Raw genomic sequence first — 24244 nt, forward strand, 5'->3', positions numbered from 1 at the left:
CCTGGATATTCAAGCTCTCTGGAGGAAGCCCCAGGCTGAAGCACCTCAGTCAGGAGGTTAGCTCTGACAGCCACCGAAGGCAGCTCGAGGCCTAGGACCTCAGCCCCCCTCCTCATCACCAGTGAATAAGAAGCTCCCTCCTCCACAGCCACGGTGGGTAGCGAAAGCATGCCAGTGTCAGGGGAAGTGTCCAGACCACTGGCTTCACCCAGGTCCTGAGCCCAGTCCATGGGTCATCAAACTGGTATTCTAAAAGGTCCAGCGACTCCTCCATACTCTCACTGTACCCATAAGAATAAGGGTCAGGATCTGACCTACGGAGCAAGGTCCCAGTCAAAGTCAGTATTGGCATCAAGTGATGCCAGTCCGTTTCGTAGTCTGGAATGGGACCAGGGAAGTTTGCAGTGGCACGACCGACGCCAGTTCAGATCCGGAAACAGATCCTCCGGAGCCGAGGCTAAAGCCGCTGTGGTTGAACCTGCTGACCCCGTGGGGCTCAAAGGCGCTCAGGGAAGGTTGGACTGCCCAAAGATGAGGCGCATGGCCTCGTAAATCTCATGCAATTAGGCTGGGGTGGCTCCAGCTCTCGGAAACTCAGGGAGGCACGGATCCAACCGTGAAGTAGGCTCAGAGGACAGAGGCCTAGAGCATCGACATTCCTTTTCCCTGCATCGCATCATCTGACCGACAGGTTGAAGTTGAAGAATGCGTGCTCTTCTTGTGCTTACCCAAATACCCTGAATACTTAGAGTTGGACGACAGAGTGTGGGCTCTTTGAGCGGTCTCTGGACCTTCCTTTCAACAGATACCAGCAGCGACGCAGAGCCGAGCCACAAATAGCTTTAGGGACCGTTCCCTCAAAGCCTTCGAGTTCATGGCTTGGCACTTGGAGCATGACTTCAGTTCGTAGTCACGCTCCAAATACCAAAGACACACAAGGTGCAGATCCATCACAGACACCATCCGGTGACAGGAGCTGCAAGGTTTAAATCCAGTCTTCTGTGACGACACCTAGACACACCAGAATAACAAAAAGTTGACAAAATTTGAAAAGTCCAGTAAAAAAAAGTGATTGCGTGGGTTGCTCTTCTTCAGATTTCCATGTAGGCTGGCATGGAAAAGAAAGAATTGATGTCAGCGCACCAGGGTGGCGCCTATATAAGACCCGCAATGTCATATGCTGCGAACACGATGCTGAATACAGACGCTGAGTTGACCAACACCACCTAACTGCAAGCAGGGGCACCTGCTTGAGCAAAATCTCTGGATCCAGATGGACACCAACACACCAAAAGGTGGTGAAAGGTAGGGGAAGGTTGTTACAATGGGGAAAACGCCTTTGTTGCAGAAAATCGGCAGGACAGGCTGGTCTTCAAGCTGAGCAAGCACATTTTGGAAAACATTTTTTAGAGCTGTGTATACTGTTGCATAGTTTGTGACTGTAGAGGGTATTACTAGCAAACACCCGACCTTTTTTCAGTGGGACAGTGTTCTGGGAGATCAGAGCATGAATTCACGTCCACGGGCGAACTGGCTTTTCTTCATTCTTCAGTCTGCATCGAAAAAGCAATATGATAAATCCTGTTAAATCAGCTTTGCAGACCGCAGCATCAGGTAGAAGATCCATGTCCTCAGCCACTTTGAAACGTTCTGGTAGACTGGCATGTGTCGACAGCTTGAAGTAATTTTGCATGCGTTGGCAAGGCAGTTGGGTTAGAAGTTTGCAGCTTTGTTTGTTTATGCTTATAGTTGACAGAGCTTGTTTTCCAGCAACTACTCCATTAATACAATCTTGAAAAAAGCACCATGGAAGTATCATGTGTGCTGGGTGTTCCAGATAAAGAGGAGCATTCTTCAAGAGCAGCAATTGTAAATTCTTTCCTGGTATAGTGGCTTGAATGTGGTGCGGTGTTGGATGCACAAGGTTTTACAGCATGAGCTTCTAACAAGTTCCTGCTCCGTACTATGTCATTATAACTTACTGATACACCAAACCTATTAATTGAAGTAATCAGCTCAGTACTTCTGCTCGTCATAGATTTCGTGGGCAGTCATGTGCAGCAAAGTTTTTTTTTGCCACGATGTAATTCATAGAACATGATTTGGAAAAGACAGAACATTTGCACAGCATAGGCCTGTTGGTTGATGGGATTGTATTCCACTTCCTCGTTTATATCTTCAAAGCCGTCATCAATGTAAGCAACTCCTTTTCCTAACTCAAGATTTTTAGTTTGTAACAGTTTTGCTTTCCTGATATTACACAATAATGTAAAAAAATATTAAGGCAACATCAGGCATCACTCCCATGATCTTCAGTGTTCTGGGGCACCGTTAGGTCCAAAATCTAAATCTTTCGGGACATTTCTTAAAATGGTGCATGCTGATTTTATTACATCCTGTGATCTTATTGTGGCAGCAAGATCTTCAGGAGTCAAATCAGCTGAGAATACTGTAAGTGGCTAATTCTTTTTGTTAGACTGAGAAAAAAAAAAGGTTTGGGATTTTTCTGGTGAGAATGTACAATGACAATTTCATTATCATGGTCCAATACAGTTTCATCAATGTTTACCATTATTTTGCTGATCTCACGGAGTGTGAACCCATAGCCAGCACTCGAGAGTGGCTTTAAAACTTCATTTGCTTTTTCAAAGAGTGCAAACTTAATTGAAGGCTGGTTGGTTAAGTTGCTTCTGAGACCTCATAGTACATTCATATTTTCAAATGTATGCATGCATGCAGTTCGGGTGGGCATACAAATTCACTACAAATACATTCACCTCACTGTTTAGAACAGCTACTAGGCTGAAAACTTCATCCTGGAAGAAACCAGGTGCAGATAAAAATATGTTTGCCCTTTAGGACTCGCATACTCCGTTCTTTTGCCAATCCCTTTGGCCTTTGTTCTGGCTTAACCACAGATAACACACATTGAGATCCTTTGCTTTCTGATGAGTTGTTGGAGGTGGATGAGGGGTAGCCATCAATCATCTAAGTGGATGGGCACTGGGTTTAGTTGTCATTGCTTCCCCAGATGCCTGATTCTTGATGTGATTCACCGGTTTCCGCTATTTTTGACAAATTGTTCCAGGCTTTTTTCCATTGTATATGACTTGTAGCACTTCTTACAATGATAAAATATTTGATTATTTCGCCCATCAGTTTCAATCTTTTGTGAACTACATCTTGTCGTGTTTCTGTAGCATTTCGAACTCGCTTCTGTCCAGCCACAGTTGATGTTAGCTTTTCTTTTAAAATAGTTTGGAGTAGGACTCTTTCTTGGTTGAAGGCCTCCTCAGATTTTGTAGTTAGCAACACTGTCAGGAGGTAATGATCCTCTGCTGCGACCTGCTTCACTCATGTTTATGAATTTGAATCAACCCACAAAAAATTGAAAAATTATTAGCATAAATTACCAATATGATGGCTAAAACACATTATAGAGCGGCAATTTTGGAAAATGGTGGAAAGGTAGCTCTAAGGAGTTATTTTCTGTCGCTATAAGACTATTGTGACTCAAAATCTATGTTTTGCCACCAAATTGAACTTTAAAGGTCTCATGGTTCTTAAAGTATACCATCATCATTGCAACACATCTGCAATTTTTTTTAAAAGTTCGTCCCAAAAAAATTGGCCCTGATTAGCAATGTCTAATGATGCAAAAACACACATCGAAAATGAAAATCTCTGGACAACTATATTTTTACGGGGGTATATCAAGTGGTCCGGACTAATTATGAAACATGGCATAATCACAGAGGCTATCATCAGATCTTATATAATGAAATTGACTTCATAATCTGTCGCTGCACTGCGTGGCACCAAACAGACCAGTGGATTTTCATGTTTTTAGGGCACGTAGATTTACGAAGCAACCTGTCCCACTGACAACTAGATACTTTATTAAATTCTACAGTCCTGTTAGTCTAGTAAGTATTAATGCAATTATGAGTAAGGTTCCAACCAGATGGGAGGAAATTCCATTCTTGATTGCACAAAAGTAAACCCAGCTTGAAGCAGTGTTTCCACATACGGGATCTCAAGATAAACACAGAATTCTCACAAAGTGTCTACCACGTGGTATGGTTCCCCTGATTGAAGACTGTCACCTGGGGCATCATCTTTGCTGCCTTATATAGTGCATGGGACGCGGTCTATTGCTGTTTTGCTAGACGCGCTCAAACATATTCAAAATGAATATGGGGCTGCCCTTGCCTTGGGGATGAAATTAATTACAATTTTGCTGTAGTCTCCTCAATTAATTTAAGTGATATTACAGGGGCGGCAACAGCGCTGGCAGCAGGCCAAATCCTCGCGCAGGTTCCAGCAGTGGACCAGGAGCAGGAACTTCCAATAATTATTGTGAACACCTATACAATAATTTGGGAGCCAGGCCTAATTAGCCACAACTTAAAAAAGAAATATGAAACAGATAACACCAAGCAGACACCCGAGACTTAAAAACAAAACAAAAAACGCTCCGACACAAAAATTAAAGATAAAATTAAAGCACAGGGTGGATCTCTGCAACCGAAGCCCACTGAAAAGCATTGTAATTTACTTAACTGTGATACACTTATACAGCCTGACAGGTATCAGTATACTGATACACGTCCTTCTCGTTCCTGTAAGGTCTCAAATGTTCTGAGAGAGTAGGACGTAGAAAACGCAGGCATGAAGAGTATGCAAAAACGAAAACAGACTCATCGGTGTTAATCTGACATGAAAAAGGAAGAGAAACAGTTTAAAAAGAAGAAAGTGGCAGGTTATTCAGCCACATATGCCACACATTTAGAACGCTCCTTCCGAACAAAACAAGGGCATTGACTCTGCTAGACAGTGCAACAGAGGTCACAATAGTTCACCGGAATCTTCAAGGGTTTCTGGTTTCAAAAGCAACTAATGAATTTATTCACATTGAAACACCAGAGGAGCAGGTGAGTCCTCATGACAGACTTTATGATCTGGACATCCAAATGCAGGGTGATATACCTGTAGGAAATTGACCCTTTTGGCATGGTTACACCCCCACCCTGTGTTTTTGCTGGATATCGGAGTCTAACTTGGCTGAATGTGGTACTGGGATCCCGCTTGCTAGGCCCCAGCAGTGTTCTTTCCCTAAACTGTACCATTGCTTCCACAATTGGCACACACCCCTGGCACACAGCTAGGTTGCTTGTACAAGGTACCAGTGGTACCAAGGGCCCGGTGGCCAGGGAGGGTCTTTAAGGGCTGCAGCATGTATTGTGCCACCTTGAGGGACCCCTAGCCAAACACATGCGCACTGCCATTGCAGACTGTGTGTGTTGGTGGGGAGAAAAAGGTAAAGTTGACATGGTATCCCTCTCTGGGTGCTATGCCCACAAACCACTGTGTGGCATAGCTAAGTGACCCTAAGGCATGGTGCACTGAACCACAGGAGAGGGCATAGCTGCATGAACAATATGCCCCTATAGTGTCTAAGTCCATTCTTAGACATTGCAAGTGCAGTGTGGCCATATTCAGTAAATTTGTAATGACAAACTCCAGAGCTCCAGGGTGGCTTCACCAAAGCCTGGGAAGTTTGGTATCAAACTTCTCAGCTCAATAAAGCCACACTGATGCCAGTGTTGGATATACAGGAAGATACGAAGAGGGCATATCTTAGAGATGCCTCCTGTATTTCACCAAACCCCTTAGTGTAAGGCTGACCGGTTTGTGCCAGCCTGCCCCTAAAAGTCAAGTTTCTGACCCCAAGTTTGAGAGCCTTTGTGTTCTCTGGGGTCAGGAACAAAGCCTGCTGTGGATGGAGATGCTTCATACCTCCCCCCTGCATTAATGCACTGTCTTTTGAAACTGAAAAGTATTACTTACCGTGAAACTGTTTTACCTGTGAATTCTAAACAGAGTGCATTTGATACATGAAAGTGATACTTTCTTGAAACTGTATTTACCTGCAACAAAGATCCTTTTGGTTCTAGAAATAACGTAAAGCATATTTTTGATACACACAACATTGACCTGGAGTAAGTCATTGAGAGTATGCCTCATTTCTTGACTGTGTGTGCACAACAAATGCTTAGCACTACCCTCTGATAAGCCTAATTGCTCGATCACACTACCACAAAAGAGAGCATTAGTAATAACTACTTTAGCCTCTGTTATGCCTCTGGGGACCCACTGGACTCTGAACACTATACCTTACTTTTGGTACAGTATATACAGAGCCAGATTCCTACAATACCAACCAAGTCAGTCATTTGTAGAGCACGGCACTGTCACCCCTAGGGATATCTGGGCGCTGGGGTGCGATGTTTGTCGAAGAGCGAGGTCTTGAGTCTCTTCCTGAAGTCTGCCAGTGAGGGTGCGTTTCGGAGTGGGAGGGGGATGATTGTTCCAGTTTTGGCGATGTAGGAGAAAAAGCTGCCACCCCTGCAGCTGAGCCGAATCCTGGGAGTGTGTACGTGGGCCAGAGAAGAGGAGCGGAGGTGTCTAGTGGGCTGGTGGAAGTGTAGGCGGTGTTAGTGTAGTCCTGTCGTAGGCCGTGCAGGACTTTAAAGGCGTGCGTGAGGATCTTGAAGTGCTGAGTCCGCAGGATCTGATGACATCAGCCCAGGGGGTCATATAGATGTTCAATAATGAGGGGCAGGGGGATGAGTCTTGGGGCACGCCGCTGATGATTTTCCTGGGTGCAGAGGTGAAGGGAGGTTATCGAATGCTCTGAGTACATCCTGTCAGGAAAGAGGCTATCCATTTGAAGGCATCGTCATGTATGCCAATGCTGTTGAGTCTGCCAATGAGGGTGTGGTGGGAGACGGTGTCAAAAGCGGCTGATAGTTTGAGTAGGCTAAGGGCAGTGGTTTCCCCATGGTCGAGGAGTGGGCTGATGTCTTTTGTACAGGAAGCCAGTGGAGGTCTCTGAGGTGGAGAGTGATGTGGGTGCATTTGGGTAGGTCTGGTTGCAGTGTTCTGTATTGTCAGGAGTTTCTTTAGGAGCTGGGAGGAGATGCCGGCGTAGAGGGTTTTGCCATAGTCTAGGTGACTGGTGATCAAGGCCTGAGAGACAATTTTCCTGGTGTTAGCTGGGACCCATTGGAAGATTTTGCAGAGCATGTGGAATGTGTGGAAGCAGGAGGAGGTAACTGCGTTGATCTGCAGCTTCATGGCCAGATTGCTTGAGGATGATGGCAAAGTTGCAGGCGTGGTTTATGGGTGCAGGTTCGAGTTCAACTAGTCACCAGCTATGGTCCCACAACAAAGTGTTTTTCTCAAAGATTAGAACTTCCATTTTGTCAGAGTTGAGTTTTAGGCAGTTTGCCTTCATCCAGTTGGCTACGATGGTCATGGCATTGCAGAAGTTTGTTCTGGTGGTGGAGGGGTCTTCAGTGAGTGAGAGGATGGGTTTTGCATCGTCTGCCTGCAAGACTATTGTAAAGAAATGGCTCCCTGTTGCAGTTACCCCCCACTTTTTGCCTGATACTGATGCTGACTTGACTGAGAAGTGTGCTGGGACCCTGCTAACCAGGCCCCAGCACCAGTGTTCTTTCACCTAAAATGTACCATTGTCTCCACAATTGGCACAACTCTGGCACCCAGGTAAGTCCCTTGTAACTGGTACCCCTGGTACCAAGGGCCCTGATGCCAGTGAAGGTCTCTAAGGGCTGCAGCATGTCTTATGCCACCCTGGGGACCCCTCACTCAGCACAGACACACTGCTTGCCAGCTTGTGTGTGCTGGTGGGGAGAAAATGACTAAGTCGACATGGCACTCCCCTCAGGGTGCCATGTCAGCCTCACACTGCCTGTGGCATAGGTAAGTCACCCCTCTTGTAGGCCTTACAGCCCTAAGGCAGGGTGCACTATACCACAGGTGAGGGCATAGGTGCATGTGCACTATGCCCCTACAGTGTCTAAGCAAAACCTTAGACATTGTAAGTGCAGGGTAGCCATAAGAGTATATGGTCTGGGAGTCTGTCAAAAACGAACTCCACAGCTCCATAATGGCTACACTGAATACTGGGAAGTTTAGTATCAAACTTCTCAGAATAATGAACCCACACTGATGCCAGTGTTGGATTTATTAAAAAATGCACACAGAGTGCATCTTAGAGATGCCCCCTGTATTTTACCCAATTGTTCAGTGCAGGACTGACTGGTCTGTGCCAGCCTGCTACTGAGAGACGAGTTTCTGACCCCATGCAGTGAGAGCCTTTGTGCTCTCTGAGGACAGAAACAAAGCCTGCTCTGGGTGGAGGTGCTTCACACCTACCCCCTGCAGGAACTGTAACACCTAGCAGTGAGCTTCAAAGGCTCAAGCTTCGTGTTACAATGCCCCAGGGCACTCCAGCTAGTGGAGATGCCCGCCCCCTGGACACAGCCCCCACTTTTGGTGGCAAGTCCAGGAGAGATAATGAGAAAAACAAGGAGGAGTCACTGGCCAGTCAGGACAGCCCCTAAGGTGTCCTGAGCTGAGGTGACTGACTTTTAGAAATCCTCCATTTTGTAGAAGGAGGATTCCCCCAATAGGGATAGGGATGTGTCCCCCTCCCCTCAGGGAGGAGGCACAAAGAGGGTGTACCCACCCTAAAGGACAGTAGCCATTGGCTACTGCCCTCCCAGACCTAAACACACCCCTAAATTCAGTATTTAGGGGCTCCCCAGAACCTAGGAACTCAGATTCCTGCAAACTACAAGAAGAGGACTGCTGAGCTGAAAGACCCCTGCAGAAGAAGAAAGAAGACACCAACTGCTTTGGCCCCAGTCCTACCGGCCTGTCTCCTGCCTTCTAAAGAAACCTGCTCCAGCAACGCTTTCCCCAGGACCAGCGACCTCTGAATCCTCAGAGGACTGCCCTGCTTCAAGAGGAACAAGAAACTCCCGAGGACAGCGGCCCTGTTCCAAAAAGACTGCAACTTTGTTTCAGAGGAGCAGATTTAAAGACCCCTGCAATCCCCGCAAGAAGCGTGAGACTTGCAACACTGCACCCGGCGACCCCGACTCAACTGGTGGAGAAACGCTACAGGGAGGACCCTCTGGCGACTCCAAGACTGAGTAACCAAAGTTGGCCCCCCTGGGCCCCCTTAGCGATGCCTGCAGAGGGAATCCCGAGGTTCCCCCTGACCGCGACTGCCTGACTCTGAAATCCCGACGACTGGAAAAGACCCTGCACCCGCAGCCCCCAGCACCTGAAGGATCGGAACTCCAGTGCAGGAGTGACCCCCAGGAGGCCCTCTCCCTTGCCCAGGTGGTGGCTACCCCGAGGAGCCCCCCCCCCGCATCGCTGAAGAGACCCCTTGGTCTCTCATTGAAAACCATTGGAAACCCGACGCGTGTTTGCACACTGCACCCGGCCGTCCCCGCGCTGCTGAGGGTGTACTTTTTGTGTGGAGTTGTGTCCCCCCCCCGGTGCCCTACAAAACCCCCCTGGTCTGCCCTCCGAAGACGCGGGTACTTACCTGCTGGCAGACTGGAACCGGGGCACCCCCTTCTCTCCATTGAAGCCTATGTGTTTTGGTCACCTCTTTGGCCTCTGCACCTGACCGGCCCTGAGCTGCTGGTGTGGTAACTTTGGGGTTGCTCTGAACCCCCAACGGTGGGCTACCTTGGACCCAAATCTGAACCCTGTAGGTGGGTTACTTACCTGCAAGAACTAACAATACTTTACCTCCCCCAGGAACTGTGAAAATTGCACGTGTCCACTTTTAAAACAGCTATTTGTGTTTTATGTGAAAAGTATATATGCTACTGTAATTATTCAAAGTTCCTAAAGTACTTACCTGCAATACCTTTCAAATGAGATATTACATGTAGAATTTGAACCTGTGGTTCTTAAAATAAACTAAGAAAATATATTTTTCTATAACAAAACCTATTGGCTGGAATTGTCTCCGAGTGTGTGTTCCTCATTTATTGCCTGTGTGTATGTACAACAAATGCTTAACACTACTCCTTGGATAAGCCTACTGCTCGACCACACTACCACAAAATAGAGCATTAGTATTATCTCTTTATGCCACTATCTTACCTCTAAGGGGAACCCTTGGACTCTGTGCATACTATTCCTTACTTTGAAATAGTACATACAGAGCCAACTTCCTACAACTATGTTGAGTCCGTGTTTGGGAGGTGGGGGGGGGGGGGGAGGGTCCATGAAGAAGTTCAATAAAGAGAGGCTTAGCGGTGAGCCTTGGGGTACACCACAGATGATTTTCTTGAGTGCAGAGTGGAAGAGAGGTGGTCAGATGCTCTGAGTACATCCTGTCAGGAAGTAGGCGATCCATTTAGATGGTCTTGTGTCTTATACCGATGACACTCAATTGTTTTTTTCTTTTTCTACTGGGTCAGACTCAGATTTTGCCACTCTCCATGCCTATCCGATGTCGCTAAATGGATGGTGAACAGCAAACAAGCTAAATGAGGATAAAACTGAGCTTATGTTGGTAGGACATTTTTCATGTTTGACGCCCCCTACCTTAGTCTCAGTTGGACTAAATGACCTTCCCTTGCCCAAAGATAATATAAAGAGTCTAGGTTTTTGGCTGGAGTCTTGCCTCACAATGGAATGCCACTTGAAGAAATTGGCAGCTACTTGCTTTTATTTACTGAGGACCTGTAGGAAGGTTTTCACATTCCTTCCCTTTGTAGCTAAAAAGCTCATTGTCCAGGCCCTGATACTGTCTCGCCTAGACTATGGGAATGTTTTGTTCTTCAGTTCTCCTTCCTATGTGGTAAAGAGACTACCAGTGGTGCAGAATACTGCTGCCCGCCTTCTAACGTGTACCCCGAGACACCACTCAGCTAAATCTGCTCTGTGTTCCCTTCATTGGCTCCCTATTGAAAGGTGCATTAACTTTAAAGCCTCCTGTTACGTGCATCGTGCACTCCACAATAGGGGTCCGGCCTTTCTTAGGCATATTATGACTTCTTACACACCCCCAGAGATCACTTAGATCTTCTGCCACCTCTTTGATCAATACACTTCGGTTTAATAAATTAAGATGGGGAGGCAGGTCGTTTGCCTTCAAGGCGGGTCACCTATGGAATACTTTACCACTGGAGCTTCGATCACAAAACTCAAAACCTTCCTTTTTCCTTTGTAGTCTGTCAGCTTTATCTGTTCAACGGTCCTGCATTAGCGCTGGGAGGCCTCCGGGTAGCCATGCTCTCTGCAAATTTCTAATAATAATAATTTGAGGGCATCATCACGTATGCCAATGCTGTTGTCTGCCAATGAGGGTGTGGTGGGAGACAGTGTCAAAATCGGCTGATAGTTCGAGTAGGATACGGGCGGCGGTTTCTCCATGGTCGAGGAGTGGGCTGATGTAGTCTGCGACAGCAATAAGTGTGGTCTTGGTGCTGTGGTTGGAACGAAAACCTGACTGGGAGATAATGAGTATGTTGTTTTCTTCCAGGTAGCAGGTGAGCTGTTGATTGATGGCCTTCGAGTACCTTGGCAGGGTAGGAGAACAGCATGATGGGTCGGTAATTTTTGAGTTTTTTTTGGGGGGCGGGGGGGGTCCAGTGGAGGTTGTTTTCAGAAGGGGTCTGATTTCGGCATACTTCCATTTGTCTCGATAAACTGCAGAGGTGATGGAGGCATTGAGGATACTGGTGAGTTCTGTGCTGATGAGGTTGCTTCCAATGCTGAACAGGTAGTTGGGGGGGAGGGGAAGAGGGATAGGGGGTGTGTCAGAGTTCGATGGTCCCCCTGAGTGGATTGATGACATAGGTGGATTCTGTGGTGAGCGGTGACCACTTGGTGGTCCCTTTGGGTTGCAATATTCATTGATTATTCTGAAAAGTTTTTTTGTGCAGCTGGTTGCTGCGTTGATGCTGCCATTCTCTTCGCGTCTTTAATTAGTCGGTGCCACATACTATTAAAGTAATATTCTGGGGGAAATTTAACAAAGCAATGACATTCTCATGGCCGAGGTAGACTGGCTGCTGGAGTTTGCAAGAAAAGTACCACAAGGAGAAGATGTAATATTACTCTTGTTCTTTGTTCCTGTATCTGAAGCAATCCATCAGGCATAAGCCAAAAGATTGGGCTCTTGCACAAGCCCCGGCATTTCACAGCAATCACGAAGGTTGGGATAAGGGTCTCCTTACCATGTAATACCTGCATGCCCTAGTCCACAAATGCAGCCACAATACCCAATCAAACATGAAGCTAAATTCTCCAACAATTAGAGTACCAAGGCATAAATGAACCCTGCATAGCTATTAAGAATAATCCTTTTTCCCTGTAATGAAGCCACATCATTGCTACCACAGTCTTAGACTAGAGAAATTTAAACATGGACTTTTGCAATTCAGAATTCACGCAGTACAGCTCTAAAGAACAATATAGTCTGTAAAAAAATACTAAACATTGGACATCTCCAATGGATTTATCTGCCACAATATAGTACCTGAAAGCACACATCTAACCATTTTAGCCCCCTCGGAAGTCAAAGGCGTTTTTGTTGACTTTAAGAATATAAGAAAAGTCCAGGATTGTTTGCTGCCCAAGTAATGTCAATTTTACATAAAACTGGTTGGTCAAAACAGCAATATCTTGCAGCTTGTGCTGCAGGTCGTGGTGTCATGAAAGATGGTGTTCTTCATGCACAAAAAACATTTACACAATCTCTATGATATTGTATCACTCAGCTGGCTAAAATCAAAGCTTTAATTCTGGCACTGGTGAATACGAATCCTAAATTCTCCACACTCAGTGTGAGATTCATATTATCGCGTCTAGTCTAATTGGTGCCTGAATGGAGTCAGACTCTAAAGAGAATGCTATTAAGCATCAATTGCTTCGGGGAAAAGTGGGCCATCTTAAAGATTGCTTGTCACAGGCTCATGAAATTCATACATTGAGTCATTAACATGTTGGTGTACACGCTGCAGGGAAATCACTGGTTGATGAAGCCACAAAAGCAGCAGTCCAGCCTGCTACAGCAGACATGTTTACTAGTTCTCACACTAGGGTGGATGAAGACATCATGGCTGCTGTCACTGTTTCGGCAGGTGGCATACCATTACCTAAAAAATATCCAGCAAAATATTTGAGTGCCCAAAATATACGGTTTACTCACATTCCCAGGTTGGGTGATCGAGTGATACCCAACCAGGACCACAGGCAAGAATTAATCACATCTACGCATGAGGGAGTAGCATCAGCACAAGCTGGTGTGGCGGCTGCAGTTCCTTTACTACAGAAACATTAATGGTGACATGGTCTGTACAGACAAAACAGCATGTCCTTAGTTGTGACATTTCAACAAATTAAAGATTCCACTGCAGCGTGCCCGCCACACACATCTCTCCTAGTTTCCAACAAGCCTCTCCAATGTGTGTATTTGGATCACTGCAGACCTCTGAACTCAGATTGTGCGTTTACATCTATTCTACTGGCCACACACGTTCTAAATTCCTATGGGTGAGGCCACAACGATTGGCGGACACTCCGGTATTAAAGATTTGCAAACCTTCATCGAGAAGATTTGCAGTAGTGACATTCCACTCGGTCCAGGTACCTGGTGTTTGCCTCTAGGGCTTTTCAGGAACATGGGAACCCTGGGTGTTGCTTTGCATTATTTTCTCCTCCTATTATCCTGAGGGACATTAGATAGTGGAAAGGAAAAAGTGTGACTTAAGGGAGTCCTAACAAGAGTATTAGGCTCAGGTCGTAGTTGGGTCTACCATCTATCTGAAGTCCACAAAGCTTTAAATAATCTGCCTAAAAGATCTTTGGGAGGCTGGACCCTCTACGAGGTCCTATTTGGGGACCAAATGTACGTTCCAGATCTTGATAATCCTGGCACAGTTGCAGAAGACATGCCTTATGACATAAAATAACGTTTTGCTGTCTTACAGGAATTACAAGACTTCCGAGAAGAGTTCTCAAATGATATTCCCAAACGTTTTGCCACTGATGGAGTGAAGGAGCAGCCAGCATCTTCTGGCTGGATTCCTAAAATAGGGGATCTAGTTAGATGGGCTATTACAAACAAGAAGGAAAGTGGCCCTTCTTATTGAGGACCAGAGTCAGTCCTTGGCTTTCAAGGTACCAGAACTGTGATTTTGCCTTCATTTGCAGGTTGTAAAAACAAAAGACCTAATCAAGCTACATCAGGTGGCCGGTCCCATGCAGTAGGCCAAGAGTGCTCCTGGGTAGTTCCCTTCCACATCTTACTACCCTACAGAAAATCCCTCTATAAAACTTTTGAGCACTAAAAGTATTGTTTCTCCCCGGCTGGGGACACTGGATGCTGAACTTCCACTAGTTCCTATAATTACTGCCAATACAAGGCATACTTCAGATGTTAAGTCTACAGTTTTTGACTGATGCTTCTACCAATCAATTAAGGTGTTAATTATCAACTCCCTTTAGAGGAGACTACCAGTTCTCCTTTACCACATTAGGTTCCTGTTTTTGCAGACTGCCTCTGGTTACTTTGTCAGAATTTATGATTTTTTTCCCCAGATACATGCATTTCTTCTGTGGCCGAGACAGACTTCTCTAACTCCTCTTTGGTCCTATATTTGGACTACCATCTAATTGTTTTTGCTCTTCATTTGGATTAGGTTGGATCTGTGACAGTTTTTTTCTTGATTTTGAATAGACATTACCTTCCAGAACACAGTAAACCTGAACTGGTAGCCAATGTACTGAAGCCTCATTCTACACAAAGGGTGCAAAGAGACCTGTCCCTGGTGAACATTTCTGCATTTCCTGTCTCTGGTGGAACTGTTGTGAGTAAGGTCCCATTTTAGGTCCTAAACAAACATTACAGATTCTGTGTGTTCTTAAAATATCAGTGGATGATATAATTACCCCAAGTGCCATTTCAGATGAATGGGGCTTGGATACAGTAAGAAGTATGCTTTCGAATTGGAAAGTTACTGTATTCAAAACTGAAGATATGTAATTGAATTCTGCTAATTACGGTGAAATGTTTTGATATCATCACTATGTTTATTCTTGTTTACACATAGCTAGTTCTCCACATACAGTTTTTAATCATACACAATGGTAATATTACCCAACACCACAGTGGGTAGTTTAAAAACTTATTTGAAATAGTCTGCATATTTTTCGGGCACAATCCCTTACATTAGTATCATTATTATAAGCTTACCCTGTTCCCCAGCGAAGAAGAAGATGCTGACCCAAACTAAATTGATTTATTTAGACTCTTACATCACAATTGTTCCTAAAGGGTTACGAGTATTGGCAAGAACACATTGATTTGAAATCAGTTTGGGAAACATGTAGTTAGCAAATACAGGGCAATGACGCTTTGTTTAGAGCATAACTCATCCCTACCCAAATGATTTTCATGAATAACGCAATGCAGCAGACAACTTGCATGGGTCTTGCTAGAAGTTAAGACATGACCACACCCTCCATTGCACATTTGATATTTTGCAATATTCTGTAAACATTACAGAAGACCAACTAAACAAAGTGATTCAGAATGGTACTCATAACTCTTCATCTTCAGGTCCAGATGGGTGGTTAGTGTAGTCAGACGACGCTAATGGCCGTCACTCACGTTTTATGAACCTTCCATGGGTTTTAAAGGTAGCAGACCAGACCTCTGTACTTGCAATCACAACTTTCAGGGGTAGTTACTATCTACAGTGTAGGGAAGTTATGCCAGCAATTGTTGCAACATTCCACATTAACTGCAGTTAAGGAACACCTCTTCTTTCTGATGACATGAGCTTAAAAGATATCTTGTTGGGCCCTAGGTAACCACGTCCGAAATGCTTCTTAGAAGCTATTTATAATGATTAGGATAATTTCTCAGACGCTGCTGAATGCTTAAGACAAACTGACAGGGAAAAATTTGAAAAAGCATTAGCTGTTGTGGATAATGGCATGACAACTTTGTCGACTCACATTTATTCTTTGAATAATATTGTATCATCTGCATTTGATATTTTACGGAATTATATGTCAACATGGGAAAAGACACCTGAGATCGATTATGCAACCGATTTGGACATTGCAGGTTTTAAAATCAAATAAAGACATCTGAACATAACAGAGCTGTTTTGTCATATAATTTAACACACATACAGAAACTAATGGCAAAGGAAGATAAACTTACACAATGTTAATATTGTGTCCTGAATGACCAAGGTTGTTGAGGGACTCCTAGTTTCATACCACGTGTTGACAGCTTACAGGGTGGTGACATGCTGTTGTAATGTGTTATTTCCACCCACGCAAATAGTTAGGGAAATTACCTTTCAGCCTTCCATCTCTATTTTTAAAATAAATTTCGATAAGCTGAGCGGACAAAGCCTTATTGTTTTAGAAGTACCTGTGACTAACATCTGCCAGAGAAATCTTTGATCTCCAAGTTGTAAGGTCTTCCTCTTTAGTCCAAATGCTACTGCGCACAAACTTGCCAGAGCATTTTACGGACTATTTAATACTTCAAGTACCTTAGGAGCGGTACACCTTTTTGAGGCAACTGGGTCTGGCTCTGTCAATACATTCCAGACCGTATTTGCAGTGATAATGTCCTTTCTGCAGTCCGTGTTTCAAGTGTTTTAGGAGGCATACTAGTTGTGTTAATCCTAGTCGTTGCCATTTTGGTCATATTCTTGTTGCTTCGCAAAGGGTGTTCCACCTCGAGGCCATATGGTGATGAATCTGCCACACGTCATGCTGTGTTGTAATAGCATGATACAGCACTTCGGAGTATCTTTGCTCCAGGGATTGAACGTGAACTGGTCTGTGTCTTTCTAGACCAGTGTGGTTGCAATGTGTACGGCCTGTGTTCTTCTGTCTGTTGTGCTCTTTCGAGTGTTTGGCTAAGCAATTGGTTCAATCTATTGATATTAATCTGCATGCAAGGCCGCTGAGTGTCTACCTTCATTGCTGGTCTATGAGGCTGCCATTGGTCCGTTTACTGGAATTTGCTTGTCAGACCGCTGTGGATCTGTCATCTGCAGATTCCTTTCTGGACCTTGTTGACTGGACATGGAAGCACCTTGGGACCCTCTTGGACTGATTTGGCCCCCTGTTTTAAGCAATTCGTTTTTTTTTCAAGATTTTATTGGCTTTTTTTGTAATTGCCATATTTTCTAATATGGCTTTCAGCAGCTTTCATTATTAAAGTACTTATACATTTTACATGTATTTATATTTTAGGGAAGCTTCTATATTTTAATTTGAGCTGAATCTCTCACGGCCAAGGGGTGGTTGTGGTAAAGCAAGACAAGGCCCGCACAGAACCTCCAATTTAGAATGCACATCTTTTCTGATGGTGACCCCTTTTCACCATGGTTCTACTCTCATGTGATAATGTACTGAGAATACACTGTACATGAGGCCTAAACCTTGTAAGTGCTGTCATGCAGTCTGTACACTCTGTCCAAGGCTAGGCACACAGAACGTGATGCCCTTGTACCATGACAGTCCACTAGAGCTAGCTCTGTTGCCACAGGCGTATTGCCAAAGACACATTGCATCAGATCAGCACCCCTGACATAGCAGGATATTCGATTATAAAGAATACCTCTGTGCTACATTCAGCAGAGGAGGAACACGGAGCACTGTGACCGAGATGCAGCCATGCTATTGTCATTTTGCAAGGGACAATAGCCTGCACTACACCAGACAGACTTCCTGGCTTTCCGGTACAACTTCCCCAGGTATGGTGAGGCTGTCCCAATTGATGTGGCACTCCCACTATGGTCTTGAGGATACCCCCACTAAGCTCTTGATAGTGTAGGTAGTATTAGACAGGAGTGTACCAACACAGTAACATTAACATTGTTGATCTGGTTATCCTTTTTACCATTCTTATCATGCTTTATTTCATCTGCCTAATAATTGCAACACATGCTTTTTATACAAGAATAAAAACTTACTGCAATAAATATTTGGAAAAACATTTGTGTATCTTTCCTGTGTCTAGCCGTGGGTGTGCAAAGTGATAATGATATGGCAGGTGTTTTTCGACAATTTCCTTGGGAATCCGAGTAGGTATGTTTAAGGTTGCAGATACCATCTGATACCCTGATAGGTTTAGAGGTTCAGATAGGGCACTGTGAGCTAGCTAGGAACTGTGTCAACATTTCCCGATGGTATATAGACAGACGAAGTGCCTGTGTCATGAAATTTGTTAACCCAACAGTGTCTTACTTAATTCATAGGAACCGTATAACACATTTTTATTCTGGCTAAAATCTATTTCTTGATGTTTTCTGACTCCCATAATCATATCTTGATCTTCTCATTTGTTGTTAAAAACTGGAAGACATTTCCGTCTTTAAAACTCAATTTAAGAAAACTGAGATCCTATTTTGTTTTGGTCTGGCAAGTGACTGAGATAAATGCAATACTATAAATGAATAAGTAATAATGACTGAAAAGCCTTGTGGGGCCCAGAAAATCATAAGTGAATGTGCAAACATAATGAACCTATACCCTACCTGTATTGCAACTCCAAAAGAAAATCATCCAGTCCAGCATTTGGAGTATCTACAAACCATGTTTATATACATACCTTAGGTCGATCCCCAAGAAATCCACTGCAGTTTGGGGCACCACACCTGCAGACAGTTTTTTCATTGCCCAGACAGTCTAAATTGTAATTAAACGTAAGCTCCACTCCTAACAGGGGAAAATACAAGCAGGTCTACTTGAGAGTTGTGCATATAAAAGTAACATATGTACACAGAACTATTTTCTCTTACATCTACAGTATTAACAACCACTAAACTGTCATTGAGTATTATCAAATTATTATCATTAATAATGTTAATAAATAGAGTGAATTAGTCATACTGCTCATTGCCTTTTTATGAACTGGTTACAGACCGTTTTGTTAGGTAAGACCCTAGTGTCCCAACAACACACAAAACATGCTATACAACATACTAGGCAATATAGAGGTAAACACCTTTTGACATTTACATTTTAGGTCTTGCAACAGGTAGTTTTAGCTATCTAGAAGATATCATATTACCAATATGTTCAAAACACTACATAGGGATTAAGTTTTGAGTCAGCCCTTTTCACCCACTTGCTTTACTTTTGCTTGTCCTGCTTTGCTGTTGCTTGAATGACATTTCAGTCAAAGCATATTGTGGATACATGGTTTGTGGCATTGATGTTACAGTAGTAATGTGGAAAAAGAAATCCTCACTGTGACTGCAGTGGTTCTGGTCTGTGCTAGCAGTGTTGGGAGGTCTTTCCTACCGTTCAAAAGTGAATGGTGGATTCGTTGTTCTTCCGTAAAGTTGTCTGGGTCAACAAATTTCAATGCTTTGTAAGTGGAATCTCCTCAAGTGAGATGGCCAGCACATTAATGTGACTAATTAAAGTACCTCACATTCAGCTACTGTCCGTTAAAGCAATGGAAGGCAAACACTGAACATGAACCTTAAGGCAAAGATGAATGGGGAATCAGATGTTAGGAGGAGAGCTATTTGAGGTATGCAGCATCTGCAATTGTTTGTTACTTACCATGGATATAACTGTGTTAGAGGTCTTTACTTTGCGGTCCTTTAATAGCCGGTCATCTTGTGGTCTGTGTGCACCCAGAATGTCCATGCAAGTTGGCAGACTATATGCATCAGTTTGTCAGCATCTTGCCATATTAGGCATAGAAAGTGGACTAATTCGGTGTCTGGAATAATTACCATAGTGGAAGCCTTATGTACCTCAGTAAAGGGCAGAAGTAAGTGCCCGAATTCTAGCAGGAACAGTTGCAAATACCCTTCTAAGTACTCAAAAGATTTAACTGGTATGAAATTTTTGCTAGTATATTCTTCGCTGGATTAAAAGAGAAAGAAAAATCTAGCTTGAACTGGTGGTCTCAGAGCAAACTGGCCAACAGAGTTGTGCAGGGGTGTGGGCTGGCACTAATTCACCACCATGCTGGGTGTGGTATTCCCTGAAATACTAAGAAGTTGGTCTCCAAATGTCAGAGGGGGGTGCTAGTCACTGGGTTCCCAGCTGAACTGGTTCATTCTAGTGTATGTTCTGTCAAATTTCAAACGGTGAATTGCAAAGAATGTTTTTTATTAATGTCAAAGCAAACATTTTTAACTTGAATACATGAAACAGGGGTGAATTTCTCAACACCAATTTTTTCTTTGCAGCATATCGATAGAAAGTAAAGTCCATAGACCCAATGAAATATGTATGTCTGTTGGGGTGAGTCAGCGATTGTACCTCATTGAATTTTGTCATATGCATTCAAGAGCGTAAAGACTAAAAAGTAGACATTGGTGATCTAGTGAGTACACAAATTTTATCTGCATTTTCTGCAGTTTTTTTTTAACTTTTTTTTTTTTACAAAAAATGTTCAGCTATATAAGCTTGCAGGCTTCTCATTATCTGTTGCTCAGACAGTGACTAAGTCTTAAATTGATAGCTCATAGACGCCAGTAGAACATAACTGCGTCTTTATCCAGGGTGTGTGAGCCACAGTATTGAGTCAGTATCCAATAATGTTCCAGCTGGGATTTTCTTAGGTCACTGACCGTGTAAGAAATTAGATTATTATTTGGGGTATGTGGGTACCCACCCCAAGGAATAAACTTAACCCTTGTCAAGGTAAACGCTCAAAGTCACTAAATAATATGGGTTGAACCTCTGGTAGCCACAGCCAACAGGCTTAACTGAGGGCAATGTGTAAAGTATTTATGCAGTACCAAAACAGTAATAAAAGAAAAGAAAAACAATAATCCCAAATTAAATTAGAAACAGTGAGTAATATTTAACAAAAAAAAATGACAATCCAATGAGGGGAACTGGAGACATTAATTTTTTACAGTTTTAAGTAGGAATAATGCCAAGAAGCACAAAGTGCCAATGAGATGATATGGTCGTCTAGGCCGGGATATAGGCATAACTGTGCGCTGACAGCGGTGGAGCACAGGTTTGATACTCCAACCAGTTTCGTCCTGGTCAAAGATTTTACCTTCTGACTTAGTCCTGCAAGCCCCAATTCACTTCAGCAGGACACGTCTGAAGCCTCAAAGGTCCTCCTGGGAGGCACTTAGAGACTCACTGGATATCAGGCAGAAGTCAACAGAAGGGTCTAGAGTCCAGGTCCAGTTGCCACTCAGCTGAGTACTACCAGGGCCTCTTGTATTCCTGTAGCTTGAACAGGACAGCTTAATGACCCTTTGAGTCAACTTCTTTGTCCTCGATAATGGAGGGAGCAGGTCCAGTCCTCTCAGGTCACAGACAGCAGGTCTAGTCCTTTTCTTCTTCCTCAGGTCCATGGCGTGTTCTGAAAAGGGTGTCTAGAGATGCCAGATTTATGCCTGAATAAACTAATGGTTAGGAATAACTCCTAGGCACAACCCAACAAATACAATAAAATTTCCCAGGGCCAACTCCACCCACTTTGGGCATTTGTTAAGATTGCAAAAGTCTTCAGCCATGCTAAACCTGGGCTGCTAAGGCTGAGGGTTTAAGTGGGGAGTGGACTTTGGAAATCCTAGGGTCATCCCACATATAACATTAAAATGCAGGCTGAAGCAGCCACTGTATCTCCAATAAATCCAGAGACAAACGTCTGGTAGAACAAACATAGGGTTTTCCAGCCAACAGAAAGCAGGTACATGAGAACTGTCTTTTCTTCTGGTGCTCTGTCTTTAAAGTGCACTCCAAGTGTTCTATACAATTCCAGGATACCTGTTAAGTAGGATTTGACGTTCCATCAGGATTTGATATAGTAGAGTCAAAAAGGAAGCCAACAGCTCCCCATCCCTGTATGTACTCTTAGAATCAAAAGGAGTCATTTTTAGCCAATCAGGACAGACTGCTTGCTCTTGGGAGACTTTACGCCTTTCCCAACACTTATTAAAATGCTAATCACTGGCAGAGAGCAACTGAAGAATGATTGCAAATTAGCCTTCAGGAACATCAGGCAGTGAAAAAGGTAATGTTCTAAAAGTTACATTTCCTTAATATTTATTAAAAGTCCAACTACCCTACTGAATTGGACTTTTAATAAATATTAAAACTGTTTTTTAATAATTTTTCTAATTAGTCCCATTCCCGAGATACAGGAGTAGGATTTTAATCTGGTTTTCCACGTAGGACAGCTGGTCCTGCCACAATGAAAAATAGCTTTTGGGTGCTTATAGATGTAAGGATGTAAACATTACATTTTTACATGTCCTACTTTTAAATACCATGCACCTTGCTGTGTGGGCTGCCAAGCCTAGATAGGAGTGAATTAAGATGGAGGTTTTGACCTGTCAAAAGATTTTCTTTTGACAGGTTGAATCGCAGTTTATAAACTTGTACAGTTAGGCTACAGAGAGTAGGCCCAAAGCCATGCTTGCACTAACTCTGTAGTTGATGGCACATTAAGTGCTGGAGTTCACTAGTGAAATGTAACCTTCTGGCCCGCAGTACATTTTGTGCCATATACTAGGCACCTATAGGCAAGTTAAATATACCAACTGGGAATATGGAAATTCTGCTATGTTCAAAGGAGGAGCACATATACTTTACTACTGGTTAGCAAGGTACAGTGCACAAACTTCTAAAGCCAGCAAAAATGTAGGGTCCAGCAAATGGTGAAAAATCCAGGGTGACCACTCAGAAAAAGAGGATTTCCTACAGTCCCACCCTATCAAAGCTGTCAGGTAAGCCTTTGGGTGCTTGTTGATTTGCTTGATGGATTTTCTATAATGTTCCGGCATTCTGTCTTCAATGGTTTGACGGTACTTCTGATATTACAGACAGTGGCAGAAAATGAGGTATAACAATTACTTCCACAATTAATTGCTGTAATTTGATAGTTTTAAGATCCTCCACAACAGATTTTGTGCAACTTCTCCTTGACCCATCAGAACACCAAGAAGGTGCTTACGTAAGCCCACACATCCACCCATAAGTATGACCAACTGCTCCGCTGTCTCTCAAGAGTGTCTCATTCTTCCACGGTGTGCCCACTGAAGCCCCCGATTCTCACTGGCAGGGTTGAAAACTGGACCTAATACACAACATCAGATCAAAAACAGAACCCTTGTCAACATCAAACCAATCAACAGGGACTTAGGATATCAACGATCAATCAAAGTACTCTCCACAACAGTTGCTATGCTATTTATTCCAAACAAAATTTCAGACATGACTAGATTTTTTTCTTCCTCACTGAAACTTTAACCTCTCTCTCACATTCATCCTAAACGTTCTCATCCAAATACAATCTCAATTCTACCATATGTTGCTGTATAAAATTACACACACACACACACACACACACACACACACACACACACACACACACACACAGGGCGAATATGGTCTGTCTCTCAGACTTCACCAACTTTGTCACTAAACAAGAATTACTAGAAGGCAAAAATGCCAATGCCTTTATTAATTGGAGCCATTCTTTAGAAATGTTTGTGCCCTAAAAGCCTCTTTCTACATACCCTTCTTGGAACACAGATACCTTATCCTGCTTCTACCATATTACTTGAGAAGAGCCTTGCAATAATAATAAGCAAATTAAAGCCAACCTTCTATTAAAGCAATATTATCCTGGCTATGGTTGTGAAAATTTAATTTAAACTGGTTCAGGAGCCTAAAGTTAAGCACAATAAATATTTATCTGAAAGGTGGTGTCTTCCCAATTCACCCTATAAAGGTCTCATCGACTTCTGTACTGAAGCCCCTTACTGATACCAATTATATGGCCAACTTGTCTCTTGCATCAAATCTGCTATGGTTGGGCAAGGTCCTACAACTTTGATAGCCATTTAACTTACAGATCTTATTAAACTAAATCTGCTCGTCCAATATCAGTGTTTCACAGTGCCTGTAATAATGTAGCAGCTATTCTCAAGATCATAGATATTCATTGCTTGTTAGTACGGGTCTCCTTTTTCCAGATCTGTCTGTGGCTTTCAGCATGTTGAACAATAAGTCCTAGAGTCAAGTATAAGCAGTGGGATGCTGATTGGTTCTAGTCTTTCCATCACAACTGTAAACAGTTGTTCTGACTAGCCATTGCACCTTGAAAACTATCCATTACATGTAGTGTGACCCATGGCCGGATACTTGCTCCTTTATTGTACAACCTAAATACGGAGCTGCTCAGATTCTTGACGGAATGAACAGAGGTGGTCTTCCACCAATATGTGGATGACAGATTTAATAAAAAATCTTGTTATGCTCAGGACTTGGTTACTCTGAGAAATTGTTCATCAGTGGTCCAGAAGTTGGTGCTGTCTAATCTCCAAAGGCTTAATTAAATTGATCCTCTCAAATCTCTGGAATTTTT

At 43.5% G+C, this 24244-nt stretch overlaps 1 protein-coding gene across 1 annotated transcript in view; it reads right to left on the bottom strand.

Moving 5' to 3' along the window:
* NSD2 (nuclear receptor binding SET domain protein 2) overlaps positions 1-24244 on the bottom strand; it is a 504567-nt gene that overhangs the window by 74624 nt on the left and 405699 nt on the right. The window contains exon 21 of the mRNA XM_069203845.1: positions 18494-18600. Within this exon, the coding sequence (XP_069059946.1) occupies positions 18494-18600 (107 nt within the window). The remainder of the gene's footprint in view (positions 1-18493; positions 18601-24244) is intronic.

The sequence above is a fragment of the Pleurodeles waltl genome, chromosome 1_2, assembly GCF_031143425.1.
Source record: "Pleurodeles waltl isolate 20211129_DDA chromosome 1_2, aPleWal1.hap1.20221129, whole genome shotgun sequence".
Classification (NCBI taxonomy): domain Eukaryota; kingdom Metazoa; phylum Chordata; class Amphibia; order Caudata; family Salamandridae; genus Pleurodeles; species Pleurodeles waltl.